Source organism: Leguminivora glycinivorella, chromosome 5 (assembly GCF_023078275.1).
Source record: "Leguminivora glycinivorella isolate SPB_JAAS2020 chromosome 5, LegGlyc_1.1, whole genome shotgun sequence".
Taxonomy (NCBI): Eukaryota; Metazoa; Arthropoda; class Insecta; order Lepidoptera; family Tortricidae; genus Leguminivora; species Leguminivora glycinivorella.
Genome location: NC_062975.1, coordinates 12845425 through 12864229, shown reverse-complemented (window position 1 = coordinate 12864229; position 18805 = coordinate 12845425). Strand labels below are relative to the sequence as shown.

At 36.7% G+C, this 18805-nt stretch overlaps 1 protein-coding gene and 1 long non-coding RNA gene across 2 annotated transcripts in view; both read left to right on the top strand.

The window, feature by feature from the left end:
• Positions 1-5108: 5108 nt before the first annotated feature.
• Positions 5109-18805, top strand: part of LOC125226019 (glycine dehydrogenase (decarboxylating), mitochondrial) — a 25509-nt gene continuing 11812 nt past the window's right edge. Inside the window, exons 1-7 of the mRNA XM_048129834.1 lie at positions 5109-5393; positions 5863-5941; positions 6120-6255; positions 6565-6729; positions 6888-7116; positions 7586-7809; positions 8227-8402. Of these exons, the coding sequence (XP_047985791.1) occupies positions 5187-5393; positions 5863-5941; positions 6120-6255; positions 6565-6729; positions 6888-7116; positions 7586-7809; positions 8227-8402 (1216 nt within the window). The 5' untranslated portion in view covers positions 5109-5186. The remainder of the gene's footprint in view (positions 5394-5862; positions 5942-6119; positions 6256-6564; positions 6730-6887; positions 7117-7585; positions 7810-8226; positions 8403-18805) is intronic.
• On the top strand, positions 14784-17185 carry LOC125226043. The gene is made up of 3 exons (XR_007177041.1): positions 14784-14822; positions 15249-15344; positions 17022-17185. It is a non-coding gene; the product is annotated as an uncharacterized LOC125226043 (long non-coding RNA).

Below are 18805 nucleotides of genomic sequence, written 5' to 3'. Positions count from 1 at the left end.
TTTCGTAGAAAAAACAGCAAAACATCTGACTTTAAAACATAAGGAATAACTTTTCATCGGTAAGTTACGATTTTAAATTATAAATTACTTTATATTAAATTTTGTCCGGAGGCCAAGTTAAACTGGACAACAAAAGTGAAAGGTGATGACGCAGGCTAGACGTATGTCGTTATCTCTTGCTTCCACGTAACTCAATTCACATCACACCATCTCTTTCCAGTCTGCACTAGTGTTGTACATGCTTAATTTATAGCATCAAGTGGTGTATCGATATTTAAGTAATGAGTAAGGAATATTATTGTGTGTACCTACTACATAATGATCACACTCTATTTAAATAAAGAAACGAGAAAGTTATCTTGCACTAATGTTTGCATTAATGGTTTATGTCGAATATTTGTATATTATCGATTATGTTAAGCTTGATTGATTATATTAATGTATTAGGTACCTAATTCTTAGGTGTAATTAGATATGTTTTGGGTATATTTAGGTGACACGATTTCGTAAAATCTCTATCTGATATATGTATTAATTTAAATATTACGTTCAAGTAATTTGTAAAATAATAAATTGCTATTTAAATCGAAATAAAAAACACAACTTGAGAAACTCGAAGATACATAATTAGGGATTGGAAAATTTCATAACTTTTACTTAAAATAATTATAATCAGATTTTTACTTCCATGAAAATATAGATTTCCCTTTTTGTATACCGTGTTTTATTCTAATAATAACATATAGTAGTATGTAATAGATTTCTGCTCCACCGTGTGTGCATGCAATGTTACGGACTTTTGGGGCTTGCACACACAGCGGTGCATAAAGCGCGTAAGGGGTTAAAATATCCTTATCGATAAACCTTACTTACGCACTACCTCATCCCTAGCACCTATTACTTGACCTTGTATCAGCCAATGGGAGCGCAGTGAGAGGGGCTATGAGTAGCCGCGAGTTGGCGGAATCGTTCTCGAACAAATTAAATAACATTTCTGCTCTATTAGGGTATGTACTCGATGGAGTATAGCAAAAGGGGCCCGATTCTGGGACTTTTTTCACGTTTTTTTATTTATTTATTTATTAAAAATACACAAAAGTTAACAGTATTTCACCAAAGCACTTATGTGGTAATATAATTATGTACATGTTAAATTGACATAAATAAAAGCAAACACACTTAAAAGTTAAACTATGGTTATTACATTAATCACCTAAGGAGTGTAGAATCTATGAACCTTAAGAGTTTTCTGTAAAACACACCAACACTATCAGCAAATATGTCAATATCGTCTGTCTCCAACATGATGCGGTTAAGAGCAGCTCGGGCTCGAGCGGTGCGCCGGCCGCCGCGAACAGGCGCCGCCGCCGCCGCGCCGGCACCGCGCCCGGCATGCCAACCACCACATTCGCTCTTGGCACTTGCAGCCCCATTCTCTCAAGCACGGATGCGTCATCTACTCTATGGTGAAACAGTTGGCGGTAATGCATAATATGCAGCAGTTTCCGTCTGGTTTCTAGAGTTTGAAGACCAACCATTCCTGTTACGAATAGAGATGGATACATATATGGGTAATATCCGTACAGTCGTTTGTAAATGTGCCTACAGAACTTCCTCTGCACTCTTTCTAGCATAGTGTTTTGTTTTTATTAGAAAGAATGCATTAAAATAAGCATCTTTTATAAATTAAAGTTTTTTTAAAACCTACTAATTTAGGAGTTAGAGTGGTGCAAAGTTGCAAAATTTTCCCGTAGCATTACTAAGGCGCCAGAGACAGAAAGCGATATCGACGGAGCCCCGCTTATTACAGAAACTGCACAGAATAGGAGCCTTCGGCCGTTTGAAGATACCTAACGAACCTAACTTATACCTATATAAAAGTCGTCATTTTGTATCCTAGACCGTTTGCGAGACACGCGTTAATTCTATTAAAGTGCTAGTGCCATTTACTAATCTTAGAACCCTAATATCTCAGTAAATATTAATGGAGAAGAAAAAGTTTATATAACAAACCCATGATGACTTTTGTGTCAAAGTAACAGTCAGCAATGTCAGATTCCACATTGTTCATTAATTTTGGAATCAGCACCCTCTAAAACCCATTTTACGACACCCGTGACGACTTTTGTGTCAAAGTGACAGTCAGCAATGTCAGATTCCAAATTGGTTATTAATTTTGGAATCAGCACCCCCTAAAACCTATTTTACGACACCCATGACGACTTTTGTGTCAAAGTGACAGTCAGCAATGTCAGATTCCCCATTGTTCATTAATTTTGGAATCAGCACTCCCTAAAACCTATTTTACGACACCCATGACGACTTTTCTGTCAAAGTGACAGTCAGCAATGTCAGATTCCACATTGGTCATTAATTTTGTAATCAGCACCCCCTAAAACCTATTTTACGACACCCATGACGACTTTTGTGTCAAAGTGACAGTCAGCAATGTCAGATTCCACATTGTTCATTAATTTTGGAATCAGCACTCCCTAAAACCTATTTTACGACACCCATGACGACTTTTGTGTCAAAGTGACAGTCAGCAATGTCAGATTCCACATTGGTCATTCATTTTGGAATCAGCACCCCCTAAAACCTATTTTACGATACCCATGACGACTTTTGTGTCAAAGTGACAGTCAGCAATGTCAGATTCCAAATTGGTCATTAATTTTGGAATCAGCACCCCCTAAAACCTATTTTACGACACCCATGACGACTTTTGTGTCAAAGTGACAGTCAGCAATGTCAGATTCCACATTGTTCATTAATTTTGGAATCAGCACTCCCTAAAACCTATTTTACGACACCCATGACGACTTTTGTGTCAAAGTGACAGTCAGCAATGTCAGATTCCACATTGGTCATTCATTTTGGAATCAGCACCCCCTAAAACCTATTTTACGACACCCATAACGACTTTTGTGTCGAAGTGACAGTCAGCAATGTCAGATTCCAAATTAGTCATTAATTTTGGAATCAGCACCCTTAAAACCTATTTTACGACACCCATGATGACTTTTGTGTCAAAGTGACAGTCAGCAATCTGAGGTACTACATATTTGTAATCTGAAAGTAATCAAGTCAATAATTTCAGTTATTTTGAATCGACTATGATTCCGAATTATTGGTAATAGTAATTATTGTATAGATGATTAGTGATTCCTTTATATGTAATGGTAATTTACCGTTTCACTTGATTACATTACAAGTAATCTGACACCCAGTAGTGGATTACAAAGTAAAATCAAGTAATCGTGTAATCCGGAATCGATTACGATTTGCCCATCTCTGTGGCGCTGCTGCAAGTTTTGAGACAGAAGTATATGCTAGAAAGAGATGCAGATATTTGCCACTCACTCTTACCTATAGTTGCGTCTCAAAACTTGCAGCAATAACTTGCTGGTCTAAACTCAGCTTAACGAGAACAACACACGGGCGCGCCATCTGTCCCAGCTGTGGTGCTTTACTCAGGCCACACGCTATAACCATACCGAGCGCATTGATCAGCCGCTTAGTTCCAACGCGCGCCAATAGATGGCGCAAAAACTATATTGCGAAACGGGACAATGACGTCATCTTTTTCGTGCATGCTGCCCGTAGTAACGAGTTATTAGACGTTATCACGTCAAAAAATTCTATCTTTATTGTATCGTCCGATTTTGACAAAACGTATCTCAAATGAAAGGTGTTGCTTTATATAATTAAAAAAAAATGAGAAAAAAATATATTATAAAAAAAGTACGAAAAAAATTAAAAAAGGTAAATTTACGTTTCGCACTGAATAATTTCAAAGAATGACAGGCAAAATGTACAATTTCGATATATGAGTTTTTTTAAATCAAAGACAGATAAATTCATGGTTGAAAACTAACAGATCGCATCGAAATCGTATTAGCATTTTTTAAGATACAAGTTGCCAAAGTTGGGAAAATTTGCTTTAGGTATATGGCCACTTTGCCAGAAAGTCAGAAATAATATATTTTTCTTTCAGAGAAAAGTACACAGTGACAGTACACATCAAAATAAAAAAAATCCGAGGATAGGATAATTTCATAACTTAGGACGACGAGCGCAGCGAAGTCTGGTACGAAAACCGGATAAAAAAATATAATTTTTTTGTACGTCGTCCGATTTTGACAGAACATGTTTCAATTGAAAGGTATTGCTTTATGTAACTTAAAAAAAATGTAAGATTAAAAAAAAAACTTATATTTTCGTATCACACTGAATAACTGCAAAAAACGGTAGAAATGATGTACAATGTCGAGATGTAAGTTTTTAAAATTAAAGACAAATAAATTCATGATTATAAACTAAAAACCGAATCGAAATCGGATCAGTAGTTTTTAAGATACAAGTTGCCAAAGTTGGCTTAGTTTGTTTGTTTGATTAGGACGTATATACACACACGACGGACAGCCACAACTTCACCTTGTAATATGGGAACTGCTTGTAATGTGCCAACGCAACATCGACATGCAAGTAGGTACATTGCAGTTGTGTTCCAGTCCGTCTGTATCGGACCTAAGTAGGTTAGTTAGTGGATTTAGATCTAGAACATAACCCCTCCCACACTTTTCTTTTATTATGAAATTATGAGATATATGAGTAATGGATAGCCTAGATGGATGCGAATTAATTTAGAATATTAAAGTAGCTATATAGGTATATTTATCGCCCATTTCTGAGCATAGGCTTCTCTTCTGAGCTAGTCTCATCCAGTTGTGACCCGCAATTTTCCGGATGTCGTCCACCCAACGAGCTAACGGATGCCAAGCGCTTCTTACATTTGTGAGCGGCCACAATTCTGTTAACATTTTAGTCCATCTGCCATCACACTGCCTAGCAACATGTCCCGCCCAACTCCATTTTACATATGATTGCTTTTTAGTCCAATATTGCAACATAAAAAAAGGTCGAAGACAAGAGCAAATCTTTTTATCAAGTTACCCCCGCAGACTCATTCAAAGTTATCGATAACAGTTACTTGTTTATTAAGTACCACAGAATGACTAAATAATAACATATTATTTAATGATGTTTGCATAGGGTCATCTTATCAGAAAACTTGTCTCTTTGACCCCTCTATCAACATCAGTATTCCACTGTCGCTTTCATAAGACGTACCGTACAGCATGTTAAGATTTTATATTATAACTGAACTTTAATAAATTATAAAAATGTACCGATTACTTAAACGTGGTGTCGTAACTGGGAGCAAATTAAATGGTTTTAACTCATCAAATCTAGGGAGAGGGTGTCGTTGTTTGACTACCCAGGATGCGAAGGCGGACATTCTGTTCCCGGAAAGGGTGGATTTTCCGAGCAGGCACATTGGACCCAGGGACCAAGATATTGTGACCATGCTGGATCTTTTGGGATACAAGGTTTGTAAACAGTTCTCGATAGAAGCTATAGGTTGGATAGATTTCCAAGCTTACATTCATCCCCGGCGTAAGCATTAAGACTTAAAAATAGCTATGGTGTGCCACAATTCGTACATTTTATCACCTAACCACTAGTGAGTCTAGTCTAGTGACTATATGAGCTGTAGAACCCCGAGAGTAAAGATTTAAAACTGCAACATTAGCAAATACCTACGAATAAATCAAAAACTGAACTCCCTGACCTCGCTCACCCCTTTCATTAATTAATTTTAATAGCTTATCCTGAATCTCTATCTTTTGCTAAGTTGTAGGGAAATTCAAGAAAAAGTAGGGAAATTCAGTCTTTCTAAGGGAATAAGGGTAACCGTTTACTCGCCTTTATTTTTTCCGCTTATATCGGCTAACAAAGTGGATGTACTGTAATGCCTATATCTATCTTTCTGTACCTTCATACCTTTTTCCTAACCAGAGTTTGGACCAGTTGACAAACGATGCGGTACCTAAGCAAATCCAGTTGCAAGGTCTTATGGACATCACTGAGCCTATGAGTAAGTACACACCTATTTCACTAGATCTACCTCTGAAAATATCTAATTCTTAACGAACAGTGGCTCTACCGCTACCTACGAAAGGTGATTTTTTTCAGCCTTTTTATCAATTTACAAATCGTTACTTACCTATATTTTTATTGCTTCCGCAACAAAATTTTCTGACTCCTAATTTCAGGCGAATACGATCTCATCGAAAGAGTGCGCAAACTGGCTGAAAATAATCAAATATGGCGTTCATACATTGGTATGGGCTATCACAACTGTGCTGTGCCCCATACGATCATGAGGAACATGTTCGAAAATCCTGGATGGTAAGAACTTTTCAATTTGCCCAAAGGAAAAAAAAAATATTTGGAGCATCCAGTGGGTTTGTGTGTTTACTTTAGGTTTAGTTTATTATGACACAGCGAGTAGAAGAAGGCAGCAAAAAAAACGTACGCCGTATTTGTTTCTGTTCTGTTTTTGTATCTGTCTCTCTCTTTGTTCAGTCTTTACAAATGTCTGCGGAATTCTTCCGTGACAGTTTGCATGTGAGGACGTTTCGCCCGTACAAGTAGAATACCTTTAATATGACTCAAGTATTATTTGCAAATAAATCTAGAAATAATTTAATATTTCAGGACGACGCAGTACACTCCTTACCAGCCCGAAGTGGCTCAAGGAAGACTGGAAAGCCTCCTTAACTACCAGACCATGGTGAGCGATCTCACTGGCTTAGATGTTGCCAACGCATCGCTGCTTGATGAAGGCACTGCTGCTGCTGAAGCCCTTTCCCTTTGCCATAGGTATGTACGTATACACTCTCTGTCTTTGAGACTATTCGGTCTTTGCTATTTGTACCATAACTGAAATCTACTGGTTTATTTCCTGAACACTGTCTTGCTTCACCACAGCTGGGTTTAAATAACTTTACACACCATTAACATTCCTTGGAAATTTCCAGACACAACAAAAGGAACAAGTTCGTAGTATCAGAGCGCCTTCACCCTCAAACTTTAGCAGTCGTACAAACGCGCTTAGATGCTCTGGGTTTGGAGGTGATGGTTGTTCCCGACGTACGACAGGCAGATTTCGCGCAGAGAGACATCTCTGCTGTTCTTTTACAATGCCCTGATACCAGGGGCTTAGTTTATGATTATTCTGGATTGGCTGCTGCTGTACAGGAACATGGAGTAAGTATAAGCAAAGACATATGTAACTCCGTATAGACGGATAAGGTCTAAGAAAAAAACGTACCCCAAAGCCATAGAGAAAAAGGTACGGTGGCCTAGATGGCGTTACAACTTTGGGAAACGCTCGGCTAGATGGCGCTTATATTTAATATTTGACATTTTAACACATATCAAGCTAACAATATGGGCCAAATTGTCAAAACTGAGGTTCAAAAGTTTTAAGCTTGTGTCGAGAGATGGCAGTCTATGCACTGTGATTACACATTTTACTTTGCCATTAACTCTCTATAATACTCGATCCTCTTTAGTATTTGGTAAGTATCTCATAAATGTATGTAGAGGTAGAGAGGAGCAGTGCTCGTAATTTGTACTAAAATTTTGGTACTCATGTCTGAAAGAAAAACTTAGAACGTTATATCTTCATTAGCAGACTACGTCAAACTATAACTGTTTGTTACCTTTTCTTCAGACATTAGTCGTAGTAGCAACGGATCTTCTAGCCATGGCTCTGCTCAGGCCTCCAGCGGAGTGCGGCGCCGCCCTTGCCGTGGGTACTTCTCAACGGTTGGGAGTCCCACTTGGCTATGGAGGTCCCCATGCTGGATTCTTCGCGGCAGAACATCCGTTGGTACGGCTCATGCCTGGTCGCATGGTGGGCGTGACGAGAGACGCTGCTGGACGAGATGCCTATAGGTAACATTTTCGTTTAAAAAAAAAACTAACAGCCATAATGGTATTCTTTTGGATCAGTCTTCTAGTGGAATTTCATCTGGCGCATGCAAAGTCATAATTTCCTCCATTTTTGATTCGTTGCCATTCAACTAAGTACAAGGATTATGATGATAATCGCCCCAATGCACCGCCTACAATCTTCTCCGCTTTGCCCAAAGGTTGACTGGTAGAGAATGCCTTTTGTACATTAAGTTGTTCTTTTGTGCAATAAAGTTTAAATAAATAAATAATAATAGTCTTACTCCAATCGTCGACCGTAAACATCAAAAGATCGTTGAGCCGTTATTGTTGCAAAATGTGTGTTTAATGTTTATATAATTTTGCAATTTTGCATATGAAAGTTAAAAATAATAATCCTAATATTGTCCACCTTTCCAGGTTAGCCCTTCAAACTAGAGAGCAGCATATCCGTCGAGATAAGGCGACATCCAACATCTGCACCGCTCAAGCGCTTTTGGCGAACATGTCTGCGATGTACGCCGTCTACCACGGCCCTCAGGGGCTCAGGGACATTGCCATTCGAGTCCATAACGCTACTCTAGTACTTGATCAAGGTATATCATTATTAATTGATCTCATACTCTTGCAACAGCATTACACTCGTTGATATTCTTTATCTAAATCTTCGCAAAAACTAGAAAAATAACTTCTTCAGTGTCATCATGAAGAAAATTGATAGTTGCTTGGCTGACTCGATATCCTAAAATGATTGTAACTAAACCTCCGCTCACCTTACTTATTTACTTACTTACTTGACTAACCAACAGTATAGCTAACCCCCCTTTAAATATATCCCGTAAATTTGGCCTTGTGATCGTCTAGCGTGAATAAGTAGAACCCTTCGATGTGAACCGCGATAACCTAGATCCTTTAATGAGTATCAGCTGTATTTTTGACTAATTTTTAAAATTTTATTTATTTATATTTTGGAGAAGAATAATGGTTATTATAGCATAATAATATAGTGTTATAGAAGAGTATTTTATCAGATTTAGGCCTAGAAAGTTATATGTGAGAAAATTAATGACGTGATGAAGAAATTTTAAAATAAAAGTTAGTGAGTGAAACATACATGAAATAAATATTAAAAAATATTTTGGTAATCATCCGCTACGCCTTATTAGTGGTCCCGGCTTGGGCAAGGGCTTGCGATACGGTATGGGACCCCTGACCTGATCAAACCACTTTATCAGGATCCTAAGCAAGTAAGTCTGAAGGGCTATCTATCTACGAACTAACCCCTTTTTGTTTTGTTTCTTTTTCCCTAGCTAAACCCCCTTTTCCCCAATACTGAGAATAGACCATAACTTCTCGACCCTTCTAATGTACTAACGAAATGCCGAGTAGTCGCTAACCTTTATGAAAACTAAGTAAGTCTACTAACTTTTCTAAGCTTTTGACTTTCCATCAGTGGACGGCGCTCGCATGCCACTGGACCCTATAACAAACTATACCTTTTATTCCAAAGACAGTTTGTTTCCCTAGCCAATTTGATAGAATTTACCTTGAAAACCCAGTTAGCAACACTTAGCATCCCGCCGCTACACCAAAAGATCAGAAATTGCTACCACAATTATTAATCACACTCAGGTAAATTAAGTAATAAGAGATTTTATGAGTTCAAAGTTTTAGCAAGCAGTTTAAGATAGTATACACCACATTTAAAGTCCATTTAAACCACATAAATACACATTGACCAATTATATTTTAAGACCAATCGTAAAAGAACCCTACTTTCATAGAAATAGTGTGTGACGCTACCCTAATCCTATCGTTTTCCCTACTCTAGCATATCTGAAACACAGACCATCACTTACCATAGATCTAATGTTCAGAATATGCACAAGTGTATCCCTACCATAAGCTGTACAGTTCAGCCAGCGAAGCTGAGATAGGCAACCTATAGGCTTGTGTCGGTCAGATCCCCCCCTCTGCTTTTGCCCGCGGGCTAGGGTAGCAGAGAGTAGATCGCCCTATCCGTGTATATATCCAGTATTCTAAGACACACCAGTACCAGCCACACGGAAGACCCAGCTGCGATCAAACTTTACTTAGATATGGATCGACCACAACCGAAATCCCCAGCGACCAACGCCAGCATGAACCAGAGCACCGAGTAAATAAATATAAATATATATAGGACCCCAGCCTCAAATACTGCCGACTTCAGTGAGCAAGGATTACTCCTAATGTCTTTCGTCAATCGTGAAAGTCCTCACTTCCATCTAACAGTTGGACTCTTTGAGACCGGTGAGAAAATACGCTTTTGTAAGTAAATAAAAGCGCCCAAGCCCTCCACTTGGAACAAAAAGACCCCTAAACGCCTTATGTTTAACAGCCGCAAGGTATAAAGCGCTTAGCCGGACAACAGTCTGTCACAAACAATGATCTGGCTTATAACTTTCACTAAATAACCCCATGGAAAATTACTAAATTCAATTTTACTGACCAACTAAATAAACGAATGAAGTTTCCTTTACGTGCTATAATCTAAGCTTAGTTTTGCAAGAATTACTCCCTACAAAACCAAACACAGACTTATCTCCAAGCACCAGCCATACATCGACCCAGTCTTTGTATTGCTTGACGGCACTCATGAAACAAAGCACAGAAAACTTCACTATACACATCAATTTAAATGTAACACTACACTATAAATAGAACACTAAATTAACCCCACAACTAACAGTAAAGCAATTCCACCACAGGTCTAAATTCAACTGTACGACGATATTGTCCCCGCACAATCAAACAAAGACACAATTTCAAAGTTTACAATCACTTAGAATAATTTCCAAGTAAAAACAAACAGAGAAACGATAGCAGAACAACTTCACTCACCAGTATAACACACGAAAGCCAGAGACACTGTTAGTCTTGTGGATATTGTAAGAATGACGCGCGTCGGCTCGCTCCGACCCTTTTATAGTATCTAATGGAGACACAACAGAGACTGGGGACATAATGGAGACTTAACAGAGACATAACAGAGACATACTGGAGACTGGAGACATAATGGAGACATATTGGAGACACAATGGAGACATAATGGAGACATATTGGAGACTGGAGACCTAATGGAGACATAACAGAGACATAATGGAGACTGGAGACCTACTGGGGACATAATGGAGACTGGTTTGTTTACTAAGCCGTACACCCTATACATTTAACGTCCATGTTCTCAGCAAATAATCGTTTACCTATCAGTAGTAACATCTGCATGCTTGCACGTGTTTTAGAGAGAGACAGAGCTATTGATATTGTTACCTATGTAGTCCAATAGTGGAGTGTTTCGTAAATATTTTTACGTAAATATTATTTTGTGAAAGATTGTTTAAATCAATTTAGTAAGTAACTTCGCAATGAAAGATCACATTTGTTCCTAATTGTTACATTGAATGATATATTCAGGAAGTATAATAATCAATATTAGTGATTATTACCTCTCTGACTTGTAATTAGAACCAAGACGCAATATCGGAACGTCATTCGTTTGTCAGATCAGATTGTCAATGTCAACAATCCATCCATGTGAATATAGTTTGTAAATAAGCTTTTTCCAATAAGTTGTGCATCAAATAATAGTGAATTTTATGAGTGATGACGTAACTAAACATGTGATAAAGCTTCGCAGATATTATTTGTTAAAATATTCAATGAAATCCCGAAGGAAATATGCACCAAAAAGTTGGTCAAGGAAAAGTTGATTCGCCGTAAGTTTTATATGTAATAACGAGTCCATTTCCTCGTCATAGATGCTTGTTCTGTTACAACTCGCCCCCAGATTGGATTTCTTTTACAAAATACAAAGTGGTTAGTAAAAAAATCCAATCTTATTTAGCAAAAGAAGCAATAAAATTGAATAAAAGAAAAATATCTCTAGATCAGTCGGAAATATCCCCCCCCATTTCTAATTGTGTGGTGTGTATTCCAATACTATGCGACTGCTAGCGACTCAGTTTTGAAATCAGCTCATCAGAGTCTCGACAATGAACCATGATAACTCCTTTCCCAGAGTCCACGCACCGCCAGGGATATCAGGTTGTGAATCTGATAGGTCCTACTAACCCGTTCTTGCTAGCTCGTTCCCCGGTCGCGGCGAATATTCATTCCATCCACACTGTTGGACCGGAATAATTACCGTAATAATTTCAACGAGTTCACAATAACTTCCCACGCAATTACGAAGAAACCTTTAGAGCTCTCATTATAAGTCCAGAGCCTTCAATCTCCATTGTCGGAACTCAAACCAATTTCTCTACCTAATCACTCCAGCCACATGTTTTGGCGCATGTCTCAACTTGAATAAAATATACTGACTTAAAGTTTGCTGGGGTGTTTTTTTTTTTCATAAAACAAACCTTAAATGACATAAGCATGTACCTCAACTTGGTACCATATCATGATCAAATGAAGAAATAATTTGATGATACTAAACTTCACAAATTTGAACACATAACAAGGAAACAAATATTGAAAAGAGCCTCGTTCTCACTAGACGATATCGGCCCTTAAATATGTCGATTGTCAAATACATCCCATTCAAGATGAGGTGTGTGGTTTTCGTATGGGTCTTATTACCTTGTGTAGTAGTAGTCACAAAAAACTACCCTTGAAATGGGTCGAATCCATTGGATTTTAACCTAACCAATAAGAATTTTATGACTAATGTGTTCCCAAAATTCCCCCCCTTGTTTGTTCCCGCAAATTCCGACCAAACTAGTTTTGACCACCTTCCAGCGCTGTCTGTCTGTATCAATCCACTCATTCCATAAAATAAAACATTCGAGACACACTTTCATATCTTACATCCGTCATATCCAGCCATTCAATCTATCAAACATACATCTATAAGCATTCATCACCTCTAACTTATACACAATACACTCGTTCATTCCTCCTCAATTACGCTTTCACTCGATTGTTTACAGAAAGCCAGCGCTTTTAAAAGTAATCAAAATAAATAATAAAAATGAAAATAAAATTCTATAATAACTTCAAAAATTTACGTATCCCATTTTACCCCACTCTACCCTGACTCGAGGCAAAGAAAATTAATTTTATTTATCAAAGGTTTCATTTTATTCAACTATATTTAATTTTTACAAAGTAATTACTAACCGCAAGAAATTTGACAATGTGTGAAAATTGTTTGATGCACATACTAAAAATAAAATGTTCGTACGAAACAAAATATTATATTTTATGTTCACATTTTAATTAGAGTCAATTACTGTAAGTTCACTACCCTACTTTCAATTTTCCTGTCTTTGTTTTTTTTTTTCCTGCAGTTCATAATGCAAAATTGATAGCATAAAATGCAAAAATTTAATAAAAGTAAGTACAGTCAGCTAAAAAATTAGTGGCCCTCCCTACTCCGATCTTTGTAGGATAAAATACTGACCAAGTTATGCTTAGGAACGAGGATCTGCACTGGTGATTACCGATATCGTACAGTATACCACCCTATATAATGTAATAAATGATAACGCATAAATAATAAATATCACTGCTAACTGTAATAACTAAAATGAAAAATAGCTTATCCACCGATCTCGATTTTCCTAACGTCTACCCCAGGCAGACTAGCTACTATGATGTCCAGTTATTGTTATATTAAAATAATCTAACCATACAATGTATATTCAATACATTCTTCTTACAAAATAAAGATTAAAAAAAATTGTTGTCCATATAATGAACCGACTTCTTTATCTAGATAATAATAATAAAAAAATCCGTATTATAAATTTACATCCACCATACACCATTTTATAATCCTAGGAACGAAACTACTAAGTGACAGAGAAACTATACGATGTGCTAGCCAATAAAGCCCTTTATCACACAGATCACTATAGAAATAAAATTAATTTCAGACAAAATTTTGACTTCTACCTACCACCCCTATAATAATAACACTGCATCTCAATAAAATTTTGAAGAACTCATGACACGTTTAAAATAATGATAATGATGATAAGAAAGAAAAATAATAATTTTCCCTATAAGTATGCTACAATTAAAGAAAACTCTTTACTAAAAGGTTATTGACTTGTAACCAATGTACACATCAAATTTACATTACACATCATGTAATGTTCATAATAAGCGCATAATACAATTTTGCAAAAAAAAAAATAATTGCAATTTTGAAGTGGTTTTGATATTTTCAATTTTTCCTGCAAAAGATGATGTATCATCAATTTTGAAGTGGTTTTGATATATATATATATATATTTTTTTTGTAAAATATAATGTAACAACAAATTTGATGTGGTTTTGATAATATATATTTTTTTTTGTTTACAAACTATCCGCAAAATTTTATTTTGGTTTTAACTACCTTATGATAAAATACAAAATGATGCCATAAGTAGGTTCAAAATACTTTTATTTGATTGAATAATAATGTAACAACATAATAAATTTCTTAAAGCGAGCTTAAACTTGCATTGTCCTCTTCTATGTTCGTGTCTTCAATATTGTAAAACATGCCCCGACAGTCTTTTGTAACCTCAGACAATTTATTCCTTCTTCATGGCATTCGCAGCTGCAGCAAACTTAGAAAATTTTTAAAAACATGACAATGGACTGAGGAATTTTCCAGTGTGTCCTTTATGGACTGTACTCCGTCTTAGCACTATCCTCAAGTAAGTACAAAAAATCATTGCCACTAAACAGCTACTTTTTAACTTAATTAACTCTACTTAGTGAGTAAAACGACTCGGCAGGAAATTTTACATAGAAACATGGATATGGTTGTTCTTCTTTTTTTTTTTTCTTAACCATGAATGGCCCAGATAAATATAAACAATCTTAATGATACATATTTATAAATAAGATTCCTTAAACATACATACACCCTCTTTTAACAAATTTTTCATATATACAATTTCAGGTTTTACCCGAGAGGCCATGCTTCAGGTGGACCGTCTTCCATATATCTACTGACTTCATATAAACGAAAGGTACTTTTATTTTTTTATAATAGCTCATACTAATTATTACATTTAGATAACTTAGGCGAAGTATAACGATGGCAATAAGCGATGAAGTGAAAATTGAACTTACATTAATTTATCCTAATTTTATTGGTTAAGCAAACTTATTACTAACTCATTTATGTCCTAGCTCATGTAGATATGAACTGCACGGCAGAGGTTCTCAAACTTTTTAATATTTTTTTTTCCTTTTGTAAATTTTGTAGTATGCGTTGTTTTTTCTGACACAATATTTCTCACGGGCGTGTCTTAGTTCCAAAATTAAGCGACGCGCCCCCGTGAGTAGATAAGTGAAATAATATTGTTCCTATTTGGCAGAACCCCACTCTAAAACTAAACCCTTTTCTTACGCTATCTACATGAACATTTCTAATCTCTGACGTTTCCTTTCAGTGTACTAAAGGCTCACTGATCTACACTACCAGCTCATGCTCAACGTTACTGAACAACAAAGTAATCCGACAATCAGACTGGACCCGGTCATGTTAGGTAAGTTTACATACTTAATGCGTACCACATACTACATACTTTTTCTGAACCTCAGTAAAATATGGTTTTATAATGATAATAGTGCTTATTATCTATGCCTGCTTAACAGGAATATTACAAATTTCAATCAATTTTCCTGAAATTCATTAAGCAATTGTGACAATGATCAAGCAGTGGTGGAGTTAGGGTATGGCGAGGTACGACCTCCCAGATGCTGGTAATGCTAATATTTCGTAGGATATGTTTGACATGGTTGTAATGAAGTACAGTATGTTGGCATACTCCTGACTTGTGAAATATTGTATAAAAGCTGTGTACACAATCTACCGAACATAATAATTGTATGGTTTTACACTTACTATTTTAGACTAGCCTACAGCTTATCATGTGAGATAACGAACTCATATCATATGAAGTTATTGAAAATCTTGTTTATACATACATACTTATTTGTATTACTACAGTAAAAATATATACGTATAGGAAGTTGAAATTCGTACAGTGGATTTAATTTATTGAAATAATTGGCAGATATAGGCTACGGCGACCTCTCACCATCAAGAGGGACGTATGCTTGTTTACTACGGATGTAATATGAAAATATATGATGACTTATAAGCTAATGAACTAAAATTAGTCCTAATATGATTTATACCTATATCTTAACAGACAGAAACCTATTCTTCTCACGGCTGCACTACAGTGACAATATTTGGTACAAACCGTACAAACAATATGCCAAATTATTGTATGATGTATGAAATCCTGTGAGCCAATTTGTAGATTATAGAGTTACAACTGAAATGCAAACAAGCCATCCATCGAAGGATGTACTTGTCATAATACCACATGCGTGTAGCTATTCAGCATTCATAGAAAAATGGCGGGACGCCCCATATAATATTGTACTTCAGCGCGACAATGAATAATCGCGCCCCCATAGCCATTAGACTAGAGCCTATCTTCTTGTATTACTAGGTCTTAAATCTAGGGCTTAGGTATCCTGGATTATTTTAGGAAAATCATCTTACATCTAGACTATGATAGCGACCTACTTACTGTCCTAACTAGTAGTTATCCTGCCTATAAATGAAATTCTGTATAACAGACGCCTGCCAGGAACATACATATAAGAGTGTTCATGGACTATATAGGACAGCGTCGAAGCTATCCGATCTCCGGTGTGAAGTGCAAACGTGATGTGAGATTTCAAAATAGCCCTGAAGATGGCAGAGCCTGCTATGAAAATGTACTAGACATATAGAGAACTATTTGTTTTAACATGAAATTCTATTACTATTGTACATTGTGTACACACTTATGTTTCCAATTCCGATTACTAGGTGGGAAACTCTTCTAAACTACTACAGCTCCGCGCCTTCTTTTATTTTAGGTACATGAATATTTTTTCTATAAGTACCTAGTATTTTACGTACTAGCCCTGCCTATCCCACAGCTAGAAAAACATACATTAAGGCACAGAATAAATAATAGTACTGCGCACAGGCGCAAAGGAACGTCAAGATGTGCCAATGCCAACAATTGCTACGTAGCAATGCAACCCGAATCGCCTAATCGGGACGATGTTTAACCACTACGATTATGAGCTAATTTCCTAGAAATAGATTTTGTCTAGGTTTACTACGCTATTTTAATTTTATTATTTTATTTTTACAGATACCAGAGGAAGACGAAAATATAATTGATTCTGTACTGATGCATAACTTCGCTCGGAACGCGGCAAGAATTAACAATGGAAGAAAATACTACAGACTTGTTTATTAACGATAAAGTTATTTTAGTTTTTATGAAATAGCGATTGAATAAAAATATTAGGTATACGAGTTTTATTTAGAGATGAAATAAGTCAAGAAATACAGCACACCCACTCGTTTTCACAACAACAAATGTAGCCTGGTAAGGCTAATTCCTATTATTTATTTATAAACCTTGGTATCCAAGATGTGTTCTACAGAGCACATCTTAGATCCCTTGGGCACGGAACCAAATGTAACTAAACCTCCGCTCACCTTACTTATTTACTTACTTACTTGACTAACCAACAGTATAGCTAACCCCCCTTTAAATATATCCCGTAAATTTGGCCTTGTGATCGTCTAGCGTGAATAAGTAGAACCCTTCGATGTGAACCGCGATAACCTAGATCCTTTAATGAGTATCAGCTGTATTTTTGACTAATTTTTAAAATTTTATTTATTTATATTTTGGAGAAGAATAAAGGTTATTATAGCATAATAATATAGTGTTATAGAAGAGTATTTTATCAGATTTAGGCCTAGAAAGTTATATGTGAGAAAATTAATGACGTGATGAAGAAATTTTAAAATAAAAGTTAGTGAGTGAAACATACATGAAATAAATATTAAAAAATATTTTGGTAATCATCCGCTACGCCTTATTAGTGGTCCCGGCTTGGGCAAGGGCTTGCGATACGGTATGGGACCCCTGACCTGATCAAACCACTTTATCAGGATCCTAAGCAAGTAAGTCTGAAGGGCTATCTATCTACGAACTAACCCCCTTTTTGTTTTGTTTCTTTTTCCCTAGCTAAACCCCCCTTTTCCCCAATACTGAGAATAGACCATAACTTCTCGACCCTTCTAATGTACTAACGAAATGCCGAGTAGTCGCTAACCTTTATGAAAACTAAGTAAGTCTACTAACTTTTCTAAGCTTTTGACTTTCCATCAGTGGACGGCGCTCGCATGCCACTGGACCCTATAACAAACTATACCTTTTATTCCAAAGACAGTTTGTTTCCCTAGCCAATTTGATAGAATTTACCTTGAAAACCCAGTTAGCAACACTTAGCATCCCGCCGCTACACCAAAAGATCAGAAATTGCTACCACAATTATTAATCACACTCAGGTAAATTAAGTAATAAGAGATTTTATGAGTTCAAAGTTTTAGCAAGCAGTTTAAGATAGTATACACCACATTTAAAGTCCATTTAAACCACATAAATACACATTGACCAATTATATTTTAAGACCAATCGTAAAAGAACCCTACTTTCATAGAAATAGTGTGTGACGCTACCCTAATCCTATCGTTTTCCCTACTCTAGCATATCTGAAACACAGACCATCACTTACCATAGATCTAATGTTCAGAATATGCACAAGTGTATCCCTACCATAAGCTGTACAGTTCAGCCAGCGAAGCTGAGATAGGCAACCTATAGGCTTGTGTCGGTCAGATCCCCCCCTCTGCTTTTGCCCGCGGGCTAGGGTAGCAGAGAGTAGATCGCCCTATCCGTGTATATATCCAGTATTCTAAGACACACCAGTACCAGCCACACGGAAGACCCAGCTGCGATCAAACTTTACTTAGATATGGATCGACCACAACCGAAATCCCCAGCGACCAACGCCAGCATGAACCAGAGCACCGAGTAAATAAATATAAATATATATAGGACCCCAGCCTCAAATACTG